Source organism: Zootoca vivipara, chromosome 3 (assembly GCF_963506605.1).
Source record: "Zootoca vivipara chromosome 3, rZooViv1.1, whole genome shotgun sequence".
Lineage (NCBI taxonomy): Eukaryota > Metazoa > Chordata > Lepidosauria > Squamata > Lacertidae > Zootoca > Zootoca vivipara.
In genome coordinates this window covers 48062009-48084814 of record NC_083278.1, presented here as the reverse complement: position 1 = coordinate 48084814, position 22806 = coordinate 48062009, and the positions used below count along the sequence as shown (strand labels likewise).

At 41.3% G+C, this 22806-nt stretch overlaps 1 protein-coding gene across 2 annotated transcripts in view; it reads right to left on the bottom strand.

Moving 5' to 3' along the window:
* The window catches only part of SOBP (sine oculis binding protein homolog), a 144738-nt gene that overhangs the window by 42789 nt on the left and 79143 nt on the right, over window positions 1–22806 (bottom strand). Inside the window, exon 5 of one of the 2 annotated variants that reach the window (XM_035109288.2) lies at window positions 18154–18249. The exons of the other annotated variant lie outside the window; for it this stretch is intronic. Coding sequence (XP_034965179.1) covers window positions 18154–18249 — 96 coding nt within the window. The remainder of the gene's footprint in view (window positions 1–18153; window positions 18250–22806) is intronic. 2 annotated transcript variants of the gene reach the window in all.

Genomic DNA, 22806 nt, shown 5'->3' with positions numbered 1-22806 from the left:
TGACTGATGTTTTAATGTATTTTAGATCTTTTGTTGGAACCTGCCCAGAGTGGCTCGGGAAACCCAGCCAGATGGGCGGGGTATAAATAATAAATGATGATGATGATGATGATGATGATGTCATAAAGATCTTCTAGCTATATCAAAGAAGCACACGAAGGGCATGTGGTCAAGTGGCTTCATCACAAAGGGGTCTTAATCATCTTGGGCAGGGCCAGCCCAAGATAATCTTCTGCTTGACGAAGGACAAAATGGCTTGTACCACAGAAAGAAATTGGTCGGAATGGTAGTTGAATTTCAACGCTAGTCATGGGGCATAATCTTCCACCACACCTGAAGACAAGCAAACTTAGGGCACAGGGCAGGCTGCATAATACACACAGCTCCATCCTTCAATGCCTCACCACTCTAGCAACTTCTGTCTGGAGCACTGTATCTAATGGTAAGGCTGGTCTAGAACTTGGGGACCATTGAAGTAACATGCTTTCTTCTGTAAAGTTATTCATCCAGGACAGGATCCCCTTTGTGGATGTCAGAATGGCACAAGCAAAGCAACTGATCAGGAACTCTAGCTCCACAGAATTGCTGTTCCTCTATCATCCATATTTCCAAAGAAAACATCATTGGATGATAAGACCAACTGAGTAGGCCCTTAAAGTGTCAAGCCCTCAGAATACAGACTGTGGAGTAATTATCCACAGGTTATCAAAAAACCTTGTTAATGCAGTTCATGCAGTTCAATCCTCCATTAAATGAACTTCCATTTATTTCTCACCCCTGCCATTATTCCTTTAGGAGCAGAACGTCACTGTAGGAAAGCAATTCCCCTTCTGTTTGCTCCTAAAATGAAAGCACTCCCTTCTATAACACTGTCTAGTAGTTATACTGCTCTTAAAGGCCAAATCCCCAAAATTTCATACTGAATGTGGAACTGGGGAGCTGGCTGACAGGGCATATGATCCTGATTCTAGACCTTGATTTAGTACAGCCATTTCAGCACTCCCATATCCAATTTGCCTGAAAATAAATAAGTAAGTAAATAAGAAATTGAACATCACCCTCATCCATTGAAGATGCTCAGGAGTGTAGTCGCACATAAATACAATATAAACATGGATCTGCATTCCACTCGTCTTCTGAGAAATGCAGAGCAGTGTGCATGGGCTTCTTGGTTGACTCTCATATGCTTTTTAAATTATGCTAATTTGAAGTCAATTTAACCATCACAACTTCTTCTTTTCGGAGCAATGACAGTTAAGTAAGATAAAAACTGGATTAACAATTGCAGTTCAATGTGACATAGTCTATCTACAATTTCCCCTCCCTGCTGCATTTAACCTAAGGCTTGGGGAATAAGGTAAAGTAGAGGAGGAGGAGGAGGAGGAGGAGGAGGAGGAGGAGGAGGAGGAGGAGGAGGAGGTTTTCTTCACAAACAGTTGACGTTCACCTACCTGAGGGAGTTTTGGGGGCCAGGGAGTGAGGAGCGCATCAGTGTTTTGCCAAACTGTTACATACCGGTAGGTTCCAGTAAGTAAGAAAGATGAAGGGATGGAACTGAGACAACTTAGCTATGCATGATTCTTCCCATTGGTTTATCTCTACTCACCTGGAACAATCTAGAAGGTGTGTAAAGTGAGAGGGCAAACTGACAGACAGCATAGCAGAAAGAGGCTTGTGCGGGATGCTGCTGTGGCTCCCTCGGCACAAGCCATTCTCTGAACAGTCACAGGACTGAGACTCTCACAGGAAGAGATCCAGCACTGCTTCACTGCCCAAACCTGCCCTGCTGGAAGGTTTGACCTAGATGCTTGATCTCTGCTCAACACTGTTTGGAAACTGTTAGAGAAACCATGGAAAGAAACTAGTTTTATAGCATGTGATATTTCTGTAAAGTGTCGCTGGTTTAGGGATGAAATTTTCCACACACCTCAAATCTCTCCTGAATTTTTGTTTAATTGTAATAAATTTATGGACCAGTAAAGTTTGAGCCAAGAAACAAAAATGGGCCAACACATTTGCAAATACATGTACGTTTTTTTCAGCTTGGTTGCCCTTGCAACACACACACACACACACACACACACCATACTAAAAGACAAACTTGTAGTGAAACAAACATCTTTCCTTGAAAATAAAACACAGCTCTTAATCTTAAATGTTGGCAAAGAATGATGCCGCCTTTGCCATCACGGCTACAACATGCTAGGCATGAAAATGTGCTTGTACCTGCATTTTATTAACATTCATTCTGGGATTTTCACCACCTGCATTCTAGCCATCGTTCTTGCTTCTGTTTTAAAAGAACAGAAGGCTTTATTGTTCTTCTCACTTGTTTGGAGAATTATGGTTATTCCCCATAATAAATTGAGAAGTCTTGTACAACACATGGTTTAATGCCCCACTGGAGACCTGACCATGTGAAGACTTCTAATCTTTTGCAGGGTTTTTCACTAGAAATGAACTTCTGAGTGGAAAGAAATATCACACAGCCTCCAGGTTATATACATAGAGCTCAACAAACTGATGTTCAGCAGGGAATTGGCACGGGCAGTGAGGGCAGAGGAGGATAAGGGACACTGGAGTTTTATGCTCACTTCCTATACACTGACATGGCAAGCTAATACTTGTGAAATGTGTGTTTTTAATTAAGGTATTTCACTTATAGCAGAGGCGGATTCAGGGGAGCACGACTGGTTCAGTCACACTCAGCGTGGAGCCTCAGGAACACCATAGGGGACACCGCAACTATGATTTAGAATGGAGCATGAGAGGTGATGTCGCACAGGGCATTGCTGAAATTTGAGACCCCAAGATCCACCACTGCTTAAAGATATATGTGCTACACAAAAAGCAGCACAATTGCCACGGGGGTGAGGACAGTCTGCTCTACCAGCTTAGTACGGAGTCCAGATTGGGATGCCAGTGTAAAGGGATAAGTTGTGCCTTCATACAATAGCCAGGATCCTTATCCACAACTCTATGGGCTGCTATGTAAGCATAACCTTTCAACAGCTTGATATCATCAGCAGATTTTGCAACAACACGGTTCACAAGTTTTCTAGGTTATTAATTTTTTTTTTTAAGTCTGAACATAGATTTTTGAAGTGCTCCACTGTACATCTTCTTCCATTTCAATAATTTACAGTTCATGCCTTCCCACTGCTTCTTAGCTTTTAACCATCTGCTGAGCTGCAAAAGTCACTCCTTTTATGCCATAACTACTTAGCTTTTGTAAAGAGGCAGTTTGAAAGGCCTTTTTTTCCAAAAGTCCATGTGAACAGTGTCATCCTTTAAATTAAAAAATGCTGTTGACACCCTCACATATTGTAATAGACTTTTAGGCATGATTTTCCTATGAAAAATCTATTTCATTTATTTAGCAAACTTTATATACAGTTTTATTGTAAGAAAACCTTGATTGCTTCCTGTTGAGATTTAGGCTGTCAGCACCTTTCCCCCTCCACAGAGGCAGGGGACCTGTTAGGAAGGTCCACCCTCGGAGGCTGATGGATCCAGTGGGATTCCAAACGGCTCTGGGGGTTTTTTCCAGCTGATATGGCTAGCACCCCTGTCGAAGCCCTGGTCGACCTCTGGAACACCCGAATGGCTCGGGCTATTGACACGATAGCCCCTGAGCACCCTCTCACACTTCTCGAAGCCTGTTTGGCCCCCTGGTATACGCTAGAGCTTAGGGTGAAGAAACAAGCTGGGAGATGGCTTTGAACACAAGTGGAGAAAAGATCTGAATGAATGAAACCGAACACTGGTAAGGGCTCATTAGTAAGCCTACCTAGTGGCAGTGCGGGCAGCAAAGAAGGCATACTTTGCTGCCTCCATTGCATCCACATTATGTCATCTGGCAGAGCTTTTTGGGTTGTTAGGGGCCTTTTACAGGCTAGCCCAAAGGAAATGGTAGAACCAACAGTAGCTCGCTGTGACTTGTTTGCAAAACATTTTGAGGATAAAATCACTTGCACCCACCAAGTCCTTGACTCTGCTGTTATAGCAGATTAATCTCAAGGGGTGTCCCAAGCACAGTCAAGTGCTGTTGTGTTGGATGAGTTTCAGTTGGTAAGGCTCAAGAACATGGACAAGGTGCTTGAATCGGTCAGGGTGACCACTTGCGCTCTAGACCCTTGCTCCTCTTGGTTGATAAAAACCAGCAGGGAGGGAATAGTTGGCTGGGCCAGGGAGGTGATCAGTGCCTCTTTACGAGAGGGGGTGGTCCCTGCCTGTTTGAAGGAGGCAGTGGTAAAACCACTCCTTAAGAAACCTTCCCTGGATTCAGAAAACCTAACTAACTAACCTAACTAACTACCAGTCAGTTGCTAATCTCCCTTTGCTGAGCAAAGTTCTGGCGTGAGTGGTCGCAGACCAGATCCAGATGCTTTTGGAAGAAACTGATTTTCTGGATCCATTTCAATCAGGGTTTAGGTCTGGTTTTGGCACAGAAACTGCTTTGGTCGCCCTGTATGATGACCTCTGTCGAGAGAGAGACAAAGGGAAATATGTCCCTGTTAATTCTTCTCAACCTCTCAGTGGCTTTCGATACCATCGAACATCATATCCTTCTAGAGTGACTGTCTGAGCTGGGGGGTAGGTGGCACCAGTTTGCAGTGGTGCCAGTCCTACTTGGATGGTCATTCCCAGAGGATGTTGCTTAGGAAATGCTTTTCAGCCCTGTGGAACCTTCAAGGTTCCTCCTATCCCCTATGTTGTTTAACATCTACATAAAACTGCTGAATGGTGTTATCCAGAGGTTTGGAGTAAGTTGTCAGCAGTATGCTGGTGACACTCAGCTCTATTTCTCCTTTACATCTGCAGGTGAGGCAGTGGAAGTGCTGGACCAGTGTCTTGCCTCGGTAATGGACTGGATGAGAACCAACAAACTGAAACTCAATCCAGATAAGACCGAGGCACTGTTAGTGGGTGGTTCCCTAGACCGGATGGGTGGGAGATTGTCTGCTCTCAATGGGGCTACACTACCTCTGAAGAATAAGGTTCGTAGCTTGGGTACTCCTCGATCCTTTGCTGTCACTCGAGGCTCAGGTGCCTCAATGGCCTGGAGTGCCTTCCATCTGCTTCAGCTGGTGGCCCAACTACGCCCCTATCTGGACAGGGATAGCCTAACTAATGTTGTCTATGCTCCGGTAACCTCAAGGTTAGATTACTGCAATGCGTTATACATAGGGCTGCTTCTGAAGACGGTTCAGAAACTTCAGCTACTGCAGAATTCAGCGGCCAGGTTGCTCACTGGAGCAAGACAGTTTAAGCATGTTACACCGATCCTGATCCGACTGCACTAGCTACCAATTAAGTTTTCCAGGCCCAATTCAAAGTGCTAGTTTTGACCTATAAAGCCTTAAACGGTTTAGGACCACAATGCCTCAAGGACCGCCTCTTTCCATATGAACCTACCCAGACCCTGAGATCATTTTCTGAGGCCCTTCTTCATGTGCCTCCTGCTCTAGGGGTCCAGAGGGTGGCAGCCCAATAAAAGGGCCTTCTCTGCAGTGGCTCCCTATCTGTGGAATGCTCTCCCCAAGTAAGTTCGCTTGGTGCCTTCATTATACACCTTTAGGCACCAGGCCAAAATGTTCCTTTTTAACCAGGTCTTTTGTTGATCCGTTTTACTTCCTATGCCCTTTTAAAATGTCGGGGTTTTTTGGAGGGGGTGTTATTCAGTTGTTTTTGTTTTTATTATGTATTTTGTAGTTTTATACAGTATTTTGATTTTATTCTGTGTACCACCCTGTGACCTCCGGGTATATGGCAGTATATAAATTCAAACAAACAAACCAACCTCTATGCAGTATACAAGAAATACTAGAATTACCAATAAAAATGTTTGAAACAAATAATTAAAAATATTAAAAATAATTAAAATCAGCAGTAAACTAAAAAAGAGATTAAATGATGTCAACATCTACATGTCTGGATAGGCTTCAAATGACAACTAGACCTCTAAGGTCTTCATTGGAACTCTACACTGACTGCAACCCTGTCCTGCCACAGTGAGTTTCAATCCCTTGTGGGATGGGGGATAGAGTAGCAGCTTGATATCAGAGGGTTGGGTTGTGTGAGCAGAATTGAGGCAGCGGTTGAAAATAGCTGTGCCTTCCAATGGTCTCTCTTAAGCACAAGGGTACAGTGTTATTTATTGCCTCCTATACTTTGCTGTTGAGGCCAAGAAGTTGAGAATGTATGTAACCATCTCAGAAATATGACTGCAGCATGGGATTTTTTATTTATTTCTGAGGTGCACTCTGATACATCAAAATAACTTTTTAGGGTGGGGTTGGGGGGAAGAACTTTGAAAATATTGGCTTTGGTTGTCTCCTGCAGCCATAAAAATGCCAGCCACACAGGGCAATTTCTAGCTTATTATTCCTCTGGATCACCTATATAAAATCCAATAGAAATGATAAGGTGAATTTAGTCTTTACTTGCTTTCATTCATTATGAATTAATAAGAAAGCACCACTGAACCTATTATTGTCTACAAGGAAAGCCTTTGTGTCATTTTGCTCTTTCTCTTTTTTTAATAATAAAAAGTCGCATCGACAAAACACAGCTTAGTTGCTATGCAAACACTCAGAGCCATTGCACAGGGATCAGTTCCAGAGTTTGATTTGATTTGAACCAAGCCAAGCAAATAGTGTCTGGATGCGATTTGACAAGCTTTTCCTACTTGTCTGTTTCTCTCATTTTGGAGACAGAATGAAGAAGAGCCAAAGAAGAAGGAGCATGTACCGGTATGCTCAGTTGAGGCTGCCCTTAGCACCCCTCAGACACACATTGCTTACTTTTCAGAAATGCAGATACAGCTCCATTTAGATCTGGCTCTCTTTTAACATTCAGTACCGAAAGGGCAGATTCATTACATATGATGCCAGAGACCCCTTTCTCCTCTCTCATTAACTGTTACAGGTGATTCAAACTTAATGGTTACTGCTCTCATCTTCATTTAGCAGAGGGAGGAAGAGAGAAATTTGCAGATCTGAGAACAGGTCATTACAGGTGTATTATATTAGTATATTAATGAGCCCCCTGGGACCATCATACTGTGCTATCCAATAACTTTCTTAATGTATAATTACACACCACTGGACTATAATTGATTAAATGAAAAGAGAATATAGGCAGATGCTAGGCCAAAGCTTCCACTGTTCATTATGTGTCCTTCCTACTTTTTAATAACTTAAATGAAGTACTAAAAAGCAATCAAATTAGAACTGATATTCATTAAATTTTAAGCAATTAGTAGAGCATAAAATGTAAAAGCCTTCCTTCTACACAGAAATAAAATAATCCAAAAAGTTGCAGTCTGAATGGGGGGGGGGGAAGAATCTTATTAATTTATCGCCATCAAATAGACATTTAAGTGCATTTAAAACCCTGTGATTTCAGTGCATGCATAAGCATGCATGAGTCTTTGTTAGATCGGGTCCTCCCTAACAAGAGGGCATGTGTTGCAACCAGACCCTCTGTTGTGGGTGGGAATGTTTGGATAGCCACAACACCCTATTGGTGGTCCCTCAATCCTGGGTGCAATTGGGCCAGAGGGACGTCAGTCAAAGTGATCAAGGGACCCCTATTTAAGCCAATGCATGTGTCCCTGAACTTCCTCTTTGGGGCTCTGTGCATCGGAACACCCACCCACCTCTCCCTATATTTAGGGCTTGCGCTTGATCTTGCTATGCTGTTGTATTTCGTCTGTCATTGGGACAGGGGCATGGCAGGAATTTTCCCCACTTGGCTGATTGGCTGGTGCCACTTGGGTTTCGCCTGCCACGTAGCAAATCGTCACAACTTGTAAGGTTGTGGATAGGCTCTGGTTCTGGTGATAGGGGTGGAAGGATGCCTAGCCATCCCTATGCATTGGATATTCTGATAAAGGAATCCACGGACTCATGGTTGATTTTCCTTGTGAGGGGTTGTGCCCAGGGCTCATCTGGGTGGAGGCCTAGCAGACCCCCCTGCTTGCCACTGTCCCAGGTGTTCACCCTAGGCTGACCTATGGTTGGTGCCCAGAGTCAGCACTGCCTGCAAGGGTGCAGGGAGCTAGTCGAACCAGAGCCTATGCAACCACTCACTTGATTGTAATCAATAAAGTTGTGACCTAAATTCTGCCAAAAACCAAACCAAAAATTTGAGTCTTGTCTGAATTTATTTCTTGGGGGTGGTTAAAAGGTCTCCATACACAACTAGTGGCCAGAAAATGGATATTACTCCTACAGAAATGGGCTGGCATGTCTTAAGATAACAAATGCCCCAATCCAGTTGTGCAGAATGCAGTGCTCAAAACAGTGGAGAGGGATGAGTACTACCACCTGCACTGCAAGATAGACAGGCAGGGATCCCTATTGGATCATGATGCAGATGCATGGTTTCAGGATGACTTACTTCCTGACCTTTCATTGAAAGAACAGCTAAACTACCCTTCACTCTGGCTTCTCTATAACCTTATGTTTTCTTAGTTCTATATCCTAAAAGAAAAGTTCTCCACGCAGCTTATCAACTTCCCCAAGAGCTTTTCTTTACCTCTACCCTTTCTAAGTCATCACTATAAAACCTTTTCCTCATGGATACAGCTTACATTTCACCTTTAGGAACATAGGAACCTGCATTATACCTGAAAGTCATGTGTACATCACTTGCAATGTTCACACGTGTCTTTTTTAAATTAAGCTTGTGATTTGTTACAGGGGATAATCTACACACAACCAAAGTTGTAACTTCTAAAGCAGCCCTAATTTTTGTACGTTATGTCACCAGATCTATAGACAATGGTGGATAAAGCATGTCTTCACATTCAAAGCACCACCAAACACCTGGAACGTGCGTGTGTGATTTAAATCTGGGAGAGGAATTGTGAATGCTTCCTCCACCCACTGCTTTTAGACCTCAGTCCTCTCCCACTTCCCACTTTTCTCCAGATAAACTTTGAAACCACAAATGAGCTTGAAAAATTGATAGTGGAGCTACAGCAGTGATTAGGCCAGTAAGCAGAGGAAGCATTCAGAGCCCCCTGCTATTTTTACAAGGCAAAATTGTTCCCTTTGCATTCTACTTTGCAGGTGCTTCATTGTGAACTATAACATGTATGCAACTTACATGTAATTTTGCCAAAAATGATGCGCATGCTAGGAGCGTTGCTTGGGAATTAGAAGATACCAAAAAATCAGTGCAGTTTTGAAAGGTTTGATCCACCACCTCTGCATCAGGAATCATATACCCAAATAGAAGGTATATACATGGGTCACATCACTGTGTCACCTTATCTGGCACTGGTGGTTATATGTGCAATCAGTTGTTAATTACATGGTCAAAGACCCATTAAAGAGTGTACAGTTACTTCATGTTCTTAGATGGAGACTATAATTCCACTGCAGAAAATAAAATTGGTGCTGTTAGGTTAACTATGGTGATCATGGCACAGGAAAATAGATGAGGATGAGGATCAGAATAGACTTAAGGACTTTTTGAAGCCTATATCAACACACACACAGAGAGAGGGGGGGAGGGGGAGAGGGAGAGGGAGAGGGAGAGGAAGGGAGAGAGAAGAAGGGAGAGACTTGTACCCCTCTAGCATAGCCTTGTCCCCAAATTTTGCTGCCAATATTATAACACTTCTTCACACATTATTTTAGGGCTTCTAGTAAGAACTCCCAGAAGTGCAAGCTGGATTTCGAAAGGGCAGAGGAACCAGAGACCAAATAGCAAACATGCGCTGGATTATGGAGAAAGCTAGAGAGTTCCAGAAAAACGTCTACTTCTGCTTCATTGACTATGCAAAAGCCTTTGACTGTGTCGACCACAGCAAACTATGGCAAGTTCTTAAAGAAATGGGAGTGCCTGATCACCTCATCTGTCTCCTGAGAAATCTCTATGTGGGACAAGAAGCTACAGTTAGAACTGGATATGGAACAACGGATTGGTTCAAAATTGGGAAAGGAGTACGACAAGGTTGTATATTGTCTCCCTGCTTATTTAACTTATATGCAGAATTCATCATGCGAAAGGCTGGACTAGATGAATCCCAAGCAGGAATTAAGATTGCCGGAAGAAATATCAACAACCTCAGATATGCAGATGACACAACCTTGATGGCAGAAAGTGAGGAGGAATTAAAGAACCTTTTAATGAGGGTGAAAGAGGAGAGCGCAAAATATGGTCTGAAGCTCAACATCAAAAAAACCAAGATCATGGCCACTGGTCCCATCACCTCCTGGCAAATAGAAGGGGGGGAAATGGAGGCAGTGAGAGATTTTACTTTCTTGGGCTCCTTGATCACTGCAGATGGTGACAGCAGTCACGAAATTAAAAGACGCCTGCTTCTTGGGAGAAAAGCAATGACAAACCTAGACAGCATCTTAAAAAGCAGAAGGAAATCAGCCCTGAGTGCTCCCTGGAAGGACAGATCGTGAAGCTGAGGCTCCAATACTTTGGCCACCTCATGAGAAGAGAAGAATCCTTGGAAAAGACCCTGATGTTGGGAAAGATTGAGGGCACTAGGAGAAGGGGACGACAGAGGACAAGATGGTTGGACAGTGTTCTCGAAGCTACGAACATGTTTGACCAAACTACGGGAGGCAGTGGAAGACAGGAGTGCCTGGCGTGCTATGGTCCATGGGGTCACGAAGAGTCGGACACGACTAAACGACTAAACAACAACAACAAGTATATAAGCCTGTTCATTACATGTAAAGAATTGGGTCTTCTTTCCCTTTTTCTATTTTCATAGCATAACTCATTCTCCCTGAAGCTTCTTCACGGTGGCGAGGGGGGAAATGGGTTTGTATATTTTCCCCATACTGCAGAACTAATAGCAGCTTTGGGAAAGTGATATGAGTTGGGAAACGCTGGGAGAAAAGACTTAAAACCTCTTCCCTTTTCATTGATGCTCCAATTTAGTGCATAGCACCTCTCTCCCACACCCACCGTTCTTAAAAAGCAAAACCAAGAAATCGAATGAAGGATCAGACACATGATGTATAATTTTCCCCATAGGAAATTCACTGAAAATAATCAAATCTTTAGTGAGTGCCAGTGTGTGCAAATGTATATATAGATATTCTCACATGTAGAAATTATGGTGCTGGGATAGGTAGGTGAAGAAAGCCTGAGAATATGAGAAATAATGACTAACATGGGGATATCAGGGGAGGGGGATGCAGTAGAACAGGCGAAGATTACTGGTAAGTTTTATAAAAAGAGAAGGGTGTCAAGAGACAGCAATGAAATGTACCTACTGGCATCAAGCAATGATGTGCTCAGCTGTAACAACCACATTTTAACCAATGCCCTTTGCCATTTCTTGTCATGGGTCCTTACAACTTTCATATCATTCCATTTGATAAATGACATAAATGATGAATGACCTGCATGACATTAGCAGACCTATTTTGCCAGGGCATCATACAAAATAACTTCCAGCCTTGATGCTCTGAGAACTTTTAACCAGAGATTGAACCTGAACCCTCATATTTACAGGCCAAGTTCTATATCAGTGTGTGTAGGCGTGTATGTGCACACACAGAGAATGGGTAGAATCCGGTTTAGCACTAAGGCAATCATTCTGTCAGTGCAAGGATTTCTGTTTGCACAATGTAATGCTCTTTCCCCTTTCCTCCCACCATGAGCCGCATAAACCTGTTATAGGTGCTCCTGTAACCCTTTGGAGACTATTGGGGTGCATGTGAAAGGAGAAGGCAGAAAGTCTTGCTGTACAAGTAGAAAGAAACCCTTGGACTGATGGAATATGTTAGCGGAATATAACTCATAAATTCCTCTCCTTCTTCCTCATAAACCTTCTTTCAAAGGTATAATATTAAAAAATAAAGCATTTTCTGCTGTTACCTAGGTAATTATGTAGTGGCTTGATCTGTATGCAATGCCTGTCTTATCTCTATGAACAAATGAATTGAAAGAAAAACCAAGAATTTCACATCTGCTATTTTACTAGCTCAAACAGCAGCGGGCAAAACCCAGATGCTCTATTTAATATTCTGGGTAGCAATTCTAAGCAAGATAGACCTTTCCTTTGTAAATTCATAGCAGGGTATCCCAACAGAAGCTCTGATTTAACACAAGCTGGAGAGGTTGCAATTTCTCAGGCAATGGCTCAGGAATCTGGGCTTCTCAGAGCAGGAATTGTAGCCTTTTCACTAATCTTTTCATTATGTCCACCCTTTTTCTTACAGTGTTTAATCCTCTCTGTTTCCTGACAACCAACGGTGGCATCACTGTTCCATAGCATTAGTGTGCCATTATCAGCTTCCAAAGGACTATGCTTTCTTTACCTGAAAACAAAGAGCAAATTATCTATATCTCATGAAAATTCTAAAGTTCTAGATAGATACATAGAAAGAAAGAAAGAAAGAAAGAAAGAAAGAAAGAAAGAAAGAAAGAAAGAAAGAAAGAGATACAAACATTAAATTCTCAATACTTTCAAAGCAACTAAATTAGCCTGCTTTTTGCTATAAAATATTTGTATTCTGTAGTTTCCTATTTTTATTATATTAATCTTCAGGAAACCTAATTTTACAAATGGCTGAATTCACTGGTTATACACAAGGAAAATTCTGCATCCTTACTAATTCAAGCATCTTAACCACCAAGTTTGGTATCTGGTTTCCTATGCTCTCTATTAAATGTTATAGCACATTTTGGATTTATAGTGGGAAATCAATACTTTAAAGTAGGCTCATAACTGCATAGTGGAATTTCTTTGTGGATGTTTTCAGCAGCCAAAACTGTAATTGTCACGGTTTTCCTAATGAATAGACCTACCATATGCATGGAGGGAATTTGTTCAACAGCAGCTTATTCTTCCCCCCAATTTGTCAGCTATCTGTTTTCCTTTCGAAAGTTGTGAAGTTCTGCCTAACACACCAAATATATATTCTGCTCAGAGATACAAGCATTGCAGAGAAGCACGTGGTTCATAACAGAGTAAGGTTATTTGGCTTAGAAATCTATCCAAGCACTTAGGAGTTAAGGCTTTTCAATGCGTGTCTGTGACCCAGGATATTAACATTCTAACAATGTACTCTGGTTCTTCTGGGAGTTTGCTAGCAAACAACTTCCATCAGTGCTTCATCCCCTCAATCCATCCTGGCAGCACCCTCAGAGCAGAAGCATTTCCCAAGCTAAAGAGACTGCACTGGCTGCAGCAATCCATACTGGAAAATGGCATCTGAACCCTAAAGCTAAGAAAGCACTTTTGAGCCTAAGCTTCCCATTTCCTCTGACAGACTATTATAAAACTGACTCTGCATTGTACTAAAAGAACCCCAAGGATTTCCCAAGTCTCATAAGAATAAACAAGTTACAATTCATCCTTCATTTAAAGCCCCACACTTTTTTGCTGCTTTGTAAAAGAATCACCATCTGTCTCCCACCATTAATGGCTGGCTAAGCTTGTCCTCGGGGACACAGTCATTCCTGCTTCCCCCGCCCGCCCGCCCCCCCACACACTTTACTTTTAAACTACTTGTCCAAAAAAAAGCAAAAAATAGGGGGAAGAAGGAATGAAAACAAGATACAAAACTACAGAAAGCAGTTAGGAGACTGATTTTCCCCTATCAACTCTACCTTCATGCTAACTAAATTTAACTTATGAGCAGCCAAACTGTAAACAGGAACAGAAATGTCTGCAATATAAGTAAAATACCATTTTTTTCCTATAATAAATAACAGCAACTGTTCTAATCAAGCTCTGGAAACCCTCATGCATCTCACTTGCTGGAACAGAAACCACAGGTATCAAGTCAATGCACTGCCAAATAAATGTACATTAGCATCCACATCTTCCACTGCACTGAATTCAGTGTGGTGTGCATTCAAATGTACATTCCAATTCATATTTGGTGCAAGCAGTCATGCAGGAATACCTTTTCAATGCATAACTAGAGCTGGATTGTAGCAATAGCATTCCAATATCACCAAAGGCTAATTGAAGGAGCAACGGTGGAAAAAAAATTCCCCTACACTAACTACAAGTGAACACCTTCCAAAACTTTTGAAGTATCTCTAGAAAGGAAAAAATGAAAATGAAAAAGAGCTTTTAATAATTTATTATTCAGATGAACTGATTCTGCTATTCTTTATAATAATGTTTAACCCTGGTGACATTTGACTCATTGGTTTCATTCACATAACACTATGGGCCTATCCACACTATTGTTATTATTATTTATTCATTCCCTGCTGGTTGGGTTTCCCCAGCCACTTTAGGCGGTTCCCAATATTAAAAACACGATAAAACATCTGACATTAAAAACTTCCCTAAACACTTCTGGTTCCACAGCTTTCCCCAACGGGAAAACCACTCTTTAGCACTTAGTCTGAGTAAATGGCAATCTGGGTTTTCTCCACATTGACATTTGCTTTGATTTAGCACTAAAGAGTGGCTTTTCCCTGGGAAAGGAGTGGGGCAAGCAAAAAAACCACCCAGACCAGTGCCTTCTCGGCATGGGACAAGTGCACAAGCCCTAACATAATTTAACGCTATGTGGAGGAGCCTAAATGAACCCAAGTGATGTGTCAGGCTTGTACAGCCCCCCTCCCTTCTCCGCCTCTCACATGTCTTGGGGGAGGACTTCAGCAGGACTTAATTTCACTTTTGCCGCTTTGCATTCATACAAGCAATTATGTATTAAAATGAACCCTGGTAAGTTTTATAACAAGCCATCTTCAAACAATGAATTATGAAGCTGGCTTTTTAAACTAACCAGTTGGTTTTAAACCAGCATCCTTGCATCAAACTTTGCAGAAATACTTTTCCTGGCCAAGTTGGAGAAGGCGGGGTGGGAGCACACAAGCCAAACACTTAACTCAGGCTCATTCAAGCTCATCAATGGATCACTAAACCATGGTACAGAACTATGTGCAGGGCAGTCTCGAGCAGATCGCTCCGGCGCCCCCGCCCTTGCAGCGCGCAGCATGGCTTCCGCATGGCTTTGCTGCACAGCGCCCCGTCTGCCAGCCCCGCGCCCTGGCGCCCCGCGCCACCAGGACTATACCTAGAGCCGGCCCTGACTATGTGCAAACCAGGTCATCAGCGTATTGTACTTTAAGACTCAGGTACATCAACTGACTTAAGTGTTTGTTTTAATGTCGTGCTTGTCTATTGGGTCCAGTTCTGCATTTCTTTGTACATGTGGTCCTTCATAGTGTATGCTCTGTTGACTTCAGAGACAGTATGGGCTATATTAGGGTTTTGGACTCAGACACTGCTTATGTAACTTTAAACTGACATGAAAGGAAAATAATTTTGTAATCTATTTGAAGATGCCTTGGCTCACACTGAAATCAACACAAGCCTTCCACTTATTTAAATGGGAATAGATCCAGAGAACCAAACACATCCTTTATAAATATTTAAACTTCAGTGAAGCTATACAAAATAATAATCTGATTTAAGTAGAATGGCAAAGAGGCAACTAGGAAACATGAACCAATTACCCAGAAATAGAAATAATTTGACAACAACATAAAGTGACTTCTGACATTATACCTGTATTCATGGTATACCTAATGCTTAAAACAATTCCCTTGGTGATATAAAAGCATTTCACTGGCATGAGTCATTCATAAAATTTGATCATAAAGAATTCTGTGAAGGTTTAGTCTACACATTTCTAGTTACTACTCAAGGACTACAACACCCAGTGATTAACTGTATGTGTAAAACAAATATTGCATATCAAACCCTAAGACAAAGTTTTCATGTTATGTGACACTATGGCAGACTCAATATGTTTTAATGAGGGTAACTCACATTCTCAGCTATAAGCAATTATATTTGAATTATGTGTGAATGAACTAAGACTAGATTCCTAAACAGCTGTTATCCATGAAATTGCCTGTCAGCAAGCTACACTGCAAGGTGGCCAGGTGGCGCTGTGGTTAAACCACTGAGCCTAGGGCTTGCTGATCAGAAGGTCGGCGGTTCGAATCCCTGTGACGGGGTGAGCTCCCGTTGCTTGGTCCCAGCTCCTGCCAACCTAGCAGTTCGAAAGCACTTCAAAATGCAAGTAGATAAATAGGAACCGCTACAGCGGGAAGGTAAACGGCGTTTCCATGTGCTGCTCTGGTTTGCCAGAAGCGGCTTTGTCATGCTGGCCACATGACCTGGAAGCTATACGCCGGCTCCCTCGGCCAATAATGCGAGATGAGCATGCAACCCCAGAGTCGGTCACGACTGGACCTAATGGTCAGGGGTCCCTTTACCTTTACCTTTAAGCTACACTGACAGTTGATTTTAATGAAACAATTTCAAACATATACACCCTTGGAAAAATCATTCTAGGAGCAACACTATGGATATGGGACTACTAATCTGAGCTGGCCTACAAAGACTCAGACATAGCACATGAAGGCTGGTGATGTGAGCAGTATGTCTCTGAAATGTGACTAATCTGTGTTTCTGGGACACCTCTTGTAGCTTTTGTGACACGAGAAGCCCCGTATTGTCTAACTGACCAGTTAGGGGAACACAAAGTAATAATAGGAAGAACAGTGCAATCTTATGCATGTTTGTTAACAAGTATATCCCACTGCATCCAGAAGTTCATAGGCTACAGTCCTATAGCCACTCCCCTGGAAATAAGCCCCACTGAACTCAATAGGACTAAGTTCTGAGAAGACATGTATAGGATAGCACTGCTAGTCCCCTACTAAGTGTGTTAAATTGCAGCTGACCGAGATGTCCATGGTGTAAAACTCAGCTATGAGCTCACTGGAGGGATCTAGACGAGCCATCATTTCTCAGCCTTAGTCAATTCCCTATAACATGGGGATAATAAAACTGACCTGCCTTACAAGGTTGTTATGAGGATTACTGAGAATAATGTATGTCAAGTGGTTTGAGCACATAGGAAAAGAATTATATAAATACTGTAAAATATTATTATTACTTTGTTTCTTGCTATATCTGCTCAGCCTCAGCTCAGCATCTAACCCTAATTTTTTAAACAAGATGACCACAAAATCTCATGGGGAAATTCTTTCATCTAAAAATCTCAGTGAAATGCCATCTTTCCTGATGCTCCATTTTCTTTACTTACTGTAAAATAAAACAATGTCCCTTTTAAAATATAGCTATATACTTCATTTGTTCGGACAGTGCACACACACAAATGAAAATATTTCCTATTTTACTTAAATACAGTGGAGAAGAAACAAAAACAAAAGGGAAGTAGCAGCCATATCCTCATAAGGATTTTAAACCTCCCAGAATTACATTTTCTATTTGCTTTAATAAACAGAAGAGGAAATACTTAGTGCTTGAATTGCTCATTTTACTTTCAAATCAAAACTATTAGGATCTTTACTGAACAGAAATATAATGGGCATTCCTATTTGCTGTTAATTTTGCCTAGCTACAATTGCTAAAACGAGCAGCAAATTAACCCTGCTTTGGAACAGATATCTGTTCACAGCTGATATAATCTCTCCTGTGCCTTGTAAACATTCCAGACTCCTTGTCAGTGCTTTGCTGGATTTCACTCATTCCTCGCCAAAGAGAACAAGAGAAAGTATCTCACTGTATTTTTCAATAAACTAGAGAAATAGTTGAATTCTAAAGGGAGTACTGCATGTCAGTGCTGCTGTGGTGTTTTGTTTTGTTTTTAATGTTGTCTGAAAACAATGAAACCGCTAAAATGTAAAAAGGGGGAGTTGGGGAAGGGGAAGTGATTTTCTCATATACGTCTCATCTCTCTCTCTCTTTCTCTCCCCCCCTCCCTCTTTTTTCTAACATGTGCTTTACTTGTGATTCCTCAAATGACTTCCAGTGGGATACTTCATATGACTGTGTTTGCAATTTTATAAGCACTTTTGCTGCGGAGTAAGCTCCATTGAACTCAGTGGGATTTACTTCTGTGTAAGAATGCTTAAGATTCCACTAACTTCCTATCACAAGGCCATTCAGATTCTATAAGAAATTATAAAAGATTTGCAAGCAAGTTGAGAGCTCAGAATTGTTCAATTATATCAGAGTTAGCATTTGCAATTGGTACAGGTTATTTAAAAAAAACTGTAATATTTCATAATGTTATGTAATCATGAACAAAAGCTTTTCAAAAACTGTTTTCACTGTGCTAAAGTAACAATCTAGACTTGTTGTAAGTATGTTATTCTTACAAGTAGTTCGCAGTTATTCTTGAAGGCAAGTCTTGGAGTTTCCTTAGCATAGTGCTGCTGGGGGAAATTTTCACCATGTCCATCTTCATCTCTAGCCTGAAGGGAAATATAATGGCCTATTTAGGGACTTACAAATAATAGAAGAAAAAAAATAAGCTAAATGCATAACAGCTCAGATCATTAAAACAAGCGGGAATTCCAAAATACAACAATATTAAGAAGTTTGCTTAAATATGCAATACACCGGTTAGATATTAGAACTTGGAGTGCTCTTTACACCATTTCTTTTTTTAAAAAAAGACATGCAAATAGATTTTGGTGTAAGAGTTAAAATCAACAAAGAGACAAGCCCCAAAATAAAGTATTTCAGCTGGCTGTTTTGAGTTTTTAAATGCTGCAATCCTATGCACACTTACCTGGGAGTAAGCACCATTAAACTCAATGGAGCTTACTTCTGAGCAGACATGTATAGGATTGCTCTGTTAGGGTTTCAGTTTACTTTGTTCCTTTTAAAGGATTATATATTTAATATGCTATAAGCTTTTTTAAAACCTTTAAAAATATTCAACCAATAATATACTTCCATTTTCAGTTTTTTAAAAGTAACAAGGTCATTCCCTTCAAAAAATGGTTTTCAAATTCATGATTTACACATTAGTGCTATTAGATTGATTCCCCCCGATTCTTTAAGTAAAGTTCTGAATTGAGTAGCCATTATGCGAGGGCAATGAAAAATGTTTAAAATATTTAATTTAAGAAGATGCATTAAAAGTTATGGGTTGTTTTGATCTATACTGCTAATTAAGGAAGCTTAAGTTTAAATGGAGACATTAATGCAATCCATTAGCAACTATACTACTTGCATGCAGCATTTTGCTTCTGATCTACAACATATTCTGGTTTAGAGTTAAAGCAAAGGGAGAAGTAGGTGAAAGGAGGAGTGTCGGCAGCATGCTCATTACACCGTTCATTTGGATGACACTTGCACTCTGTTCCACTCTCATCTCATCTAATCCCTGACTGTTCGCTCTCCCTCTCTCTTGGCCTCCTGAAATTCACAGCTGAGCTGTCTCCCTCACATATGGCTTGCATATAATTATGCATATTCCATTTTACACTGCATTAAAATGATGAGCTTCTGGCTTTAGGCCAGCTAATTTAAATAAGACCCAGTGAACTTGGAAGGGAAGGGTGGGGGGGAAGAGGCTGACAGGAAAGCCATACAGCAAGCAGCAGGTAGTTCTGTCTTCTGTTTTAAGATTAAATCTGTGTCTGTTGTTAAATAATAATAATATAGTAAAGGAGAATTACCTGGTGTGAAAAATAGATCAAGAGTGTGTGAAAGGCAAAAATCTAACACGTATCTATGACAGCACTTAAGACATTTCTCCTTAATGTAGTGTGAACTGTCTATTTTCATGTGTCATTTCAGAGCTTTTAATTTTTGTTAGTGTTGTCATTTGTAAGAGATATTTGCACCTTATGCATTTTGTGTCTTGTTTCTTGCCTTCAGAAAAGCTGTCTCTCCCTATTTGTAGACCCGAAAGAGACTACTTCAGGCTGCAGAAGGTCATAGTAGTGTCTAGGGTATGAAAGCTTGGCAAATTTCACAATTTGCCAATTTGTGAGCCACCAAGCTTAACACAGTTCACCAGGCAGATCTTCAGTCTGCCAGGTGCTTAGATAGCCCCTTGCTTTTGCTCTCCCTGGTTAGCAGCAAAAACTGAAGGATTACTGTGCCCAATGTAAAGGTTGGGGAGGTAAATGGAGATAATTGCACCGTTGCAATACTAAACTTCTACTCAGCTCATTAACTATTAATATTCATTTAAAATAAACTCATCACTTCAAACATAAACTTATGTCTTATAAATCTGGCTGACTTCTAAGATTATAGCACTACACACTGAACATTACTTGCCAAACAAGATTTAGGAAAGTCAAACTGTAAACTCAAGAGAGTCCTATGGTACCTTAAAGACTAACACATTTATTGTGGCATATGACTCTATGGCCTACAGTGGTACAACGGGACTCTGTTGTTTTGATACAACAAACACACAAATATCTGGAACTTGTCAAGATTTTTATAATTTCTGTCTCTGACACATTTACACACAACAAACACACGCACTGTTCCCTTGGTATAATCTCTTAGGGCCAAATTAAACATGGTAGCCATGATCGTTACTCTAATATACATTTTTTTTAAAAAAACAAAATGAACACCCAGCAGACTAAACTTGGCAGTAGAGAACCAGGGGGGAGAATTAGAATCTACAATGAGAGTTTGCTCTAATTCAATTTTCAGGATACCAAGAGGCACAGAGCAAAGTCAGTCAACCCAATAAGCAGGGAACCTCAGAAAGCAACTATCAAGAGATAACACCCACAGCACCAAGGACAGCTCCTCAGTAGCATGCAGCTTGTTTCAACAATTTCCAGAGCCAAACTAACATTCCATATCAGCCCTCCTGCTCATCCCAGGCTCTTTCCCCTTTCTGAAATATGTGTTTGAAATAGTTCAACTGCATTGCTTACAAGCACCTTTTCACTGTGTTTTCTGACTAAACTATGGAGACTAGTAAAGGTACTTTATTATAGCAAGGTATCTTGTACCTTTGCCCCAATTTCCGAAACAGATGCATCAGGCTGTTAGCCTAAGCATATTTATTTGAAAATAACAGTCATTAAACCTAGAACTGATAGAGGTGTGATTTCAAAATTCTCATATAATGTATTCTGTTGGAATTTCTGTCACAGATACAAGGGCCTGTTTGACTAACCAACCTAAAGGACCTCAGTTTAAAAAGTCTCCAGAGATGAACCCTCAGAGTAGCAGGCCATTTCACTGGAGGGATGAGATTCAGTATTAGTCTAAAAGAAAAGAGAGTTTAACCTCAGTTTCCCCCTTCTTTCTGGCTTGCTGTTTTTACATTTGAAAATCAGATAAATTTGCATGAAAGCTAGAGTTCAACAGGACTCCTGTCCTTTCAATATTAGCATAAAAGGGAGAATCCTAGTGTGGACCCCTATGTAAAAGTGGGGTGGGAAATGCATGGTTCCATTCCAGAAGTATGTCCACTGTTGCTTTCATAGTCCAGTCTTAGAAGAATCATAGAATTGTAGATTTGGAAGGGACCTTGAGGATCATCTAATCCAACCCTCTGTAATGCAGGAATATGCAGCTGTCCCATACGGGGACTGAACTTGCAACCATGGTATTATCAGCACCATACTCTAACCAACAGAGCTAACCAGGCTGATCACCTGCTTTTGGTCCTGCTGGGCTAGATCTTACCAGGCTTAGAACTAAAAAGGAGAAACATTGAGGCCCTGTTCGGTCTCTATGCAGGCTGTCCTCTTACTTTCTGTGCTGGCTTCACTTATCCATAATCTGTACATATATGGCTTATCATCTGCCTGAGGCCTCTTGCATTCACCATCTTCTCTTTTCACTTATCTCACTTTTTTCTGTATGTGCAGTTGATCTCATTGGTTCCCTCCTTCTATTACACTGATGTGTAGCTAAATGTGATGCTGCATTTGATTGCAGGTTTTTAAAGAAGCAAACTGCATCAGCTGGGGGGGGCTGACAATGAATGGGATCTGAGCAGACATGGAGGGGGAATTCCCTGCTGGAATTCTGCAGAAAATATCTCCCCTGAAGCTATCATTTGAATTGGGAGGGAATCCCCCATTGGTGGTTGATTTGCACACACACTGGCATTTATTTGCCTTGGGCCTAAACTATACATGGCATTTGTTATTTGGTTTTCCCTTGCATGGCTGATATTTTTCCTTAACAAGTAGCCATGGTAGGGGTCCTGAGCTTTCCCCACACCAAGGTCCCATTTTGTTTTGCCCCTACCCCCAGCTGTTTGTTAAAGAAAAATCAGCCATACAAGGGAAAACCAAATAACAAATGTCATGTCTGGTTTGGCCCTGACTCTGTCAACTCTAACTAAAAGGAATGGGAATGATAGCATAAAGAAAAGTGAATGGAGTTGGCAGGTGTAGCATACGGCCTCTGCTATATGCAGTTGAATCATTGGAGCTAAATAAAACCTTCCTGAGAGAAATGCTTCTCTGAGCAGCTAAGGCATAGGTGGGTTGGATGCTTCAAACAACAGGCAGGAAGTGCTGTTGCCCTCAAGTCCTGCTTGCTGGTTTCCCACAGGCATCTGGTTGGCCACCATGAGAACAGGATGATGAACCAGATAGGTCACTGGCCCAATTGTACAGGGCTCTTATTATGCTCTTCGTTGATCCATTTTGGATTTGTTGCAGTGACTGATCCTCTACTTCCTCCATCTTCCTTATATGATTTGGGAAGAGTTCTACGCTGTTATAATTTAATGACGTTTCCCTTTGTGTAGTTGATAGCAGCTATCAGAGATACCCTATTGACTTTATTTTCTAATACCAACGTTGGATTAGAAATACCTTCAGGCAGAACCTGTAACTGGATCGTTTTGGCTTCAGGTATGGAGCCAAAATAGATGACGTCCAGTGCTTCCTAATTCTGTGACCTTTACCTAGAAAAACCCAAATAATGTCTTGTATTCCATAGTTAGACAAAATAGCCTTGTTTGCATGTAAACACATTAAACCATGGTTTGTTTGATCATCTGAGCCCTGCCCAGCAAGTAA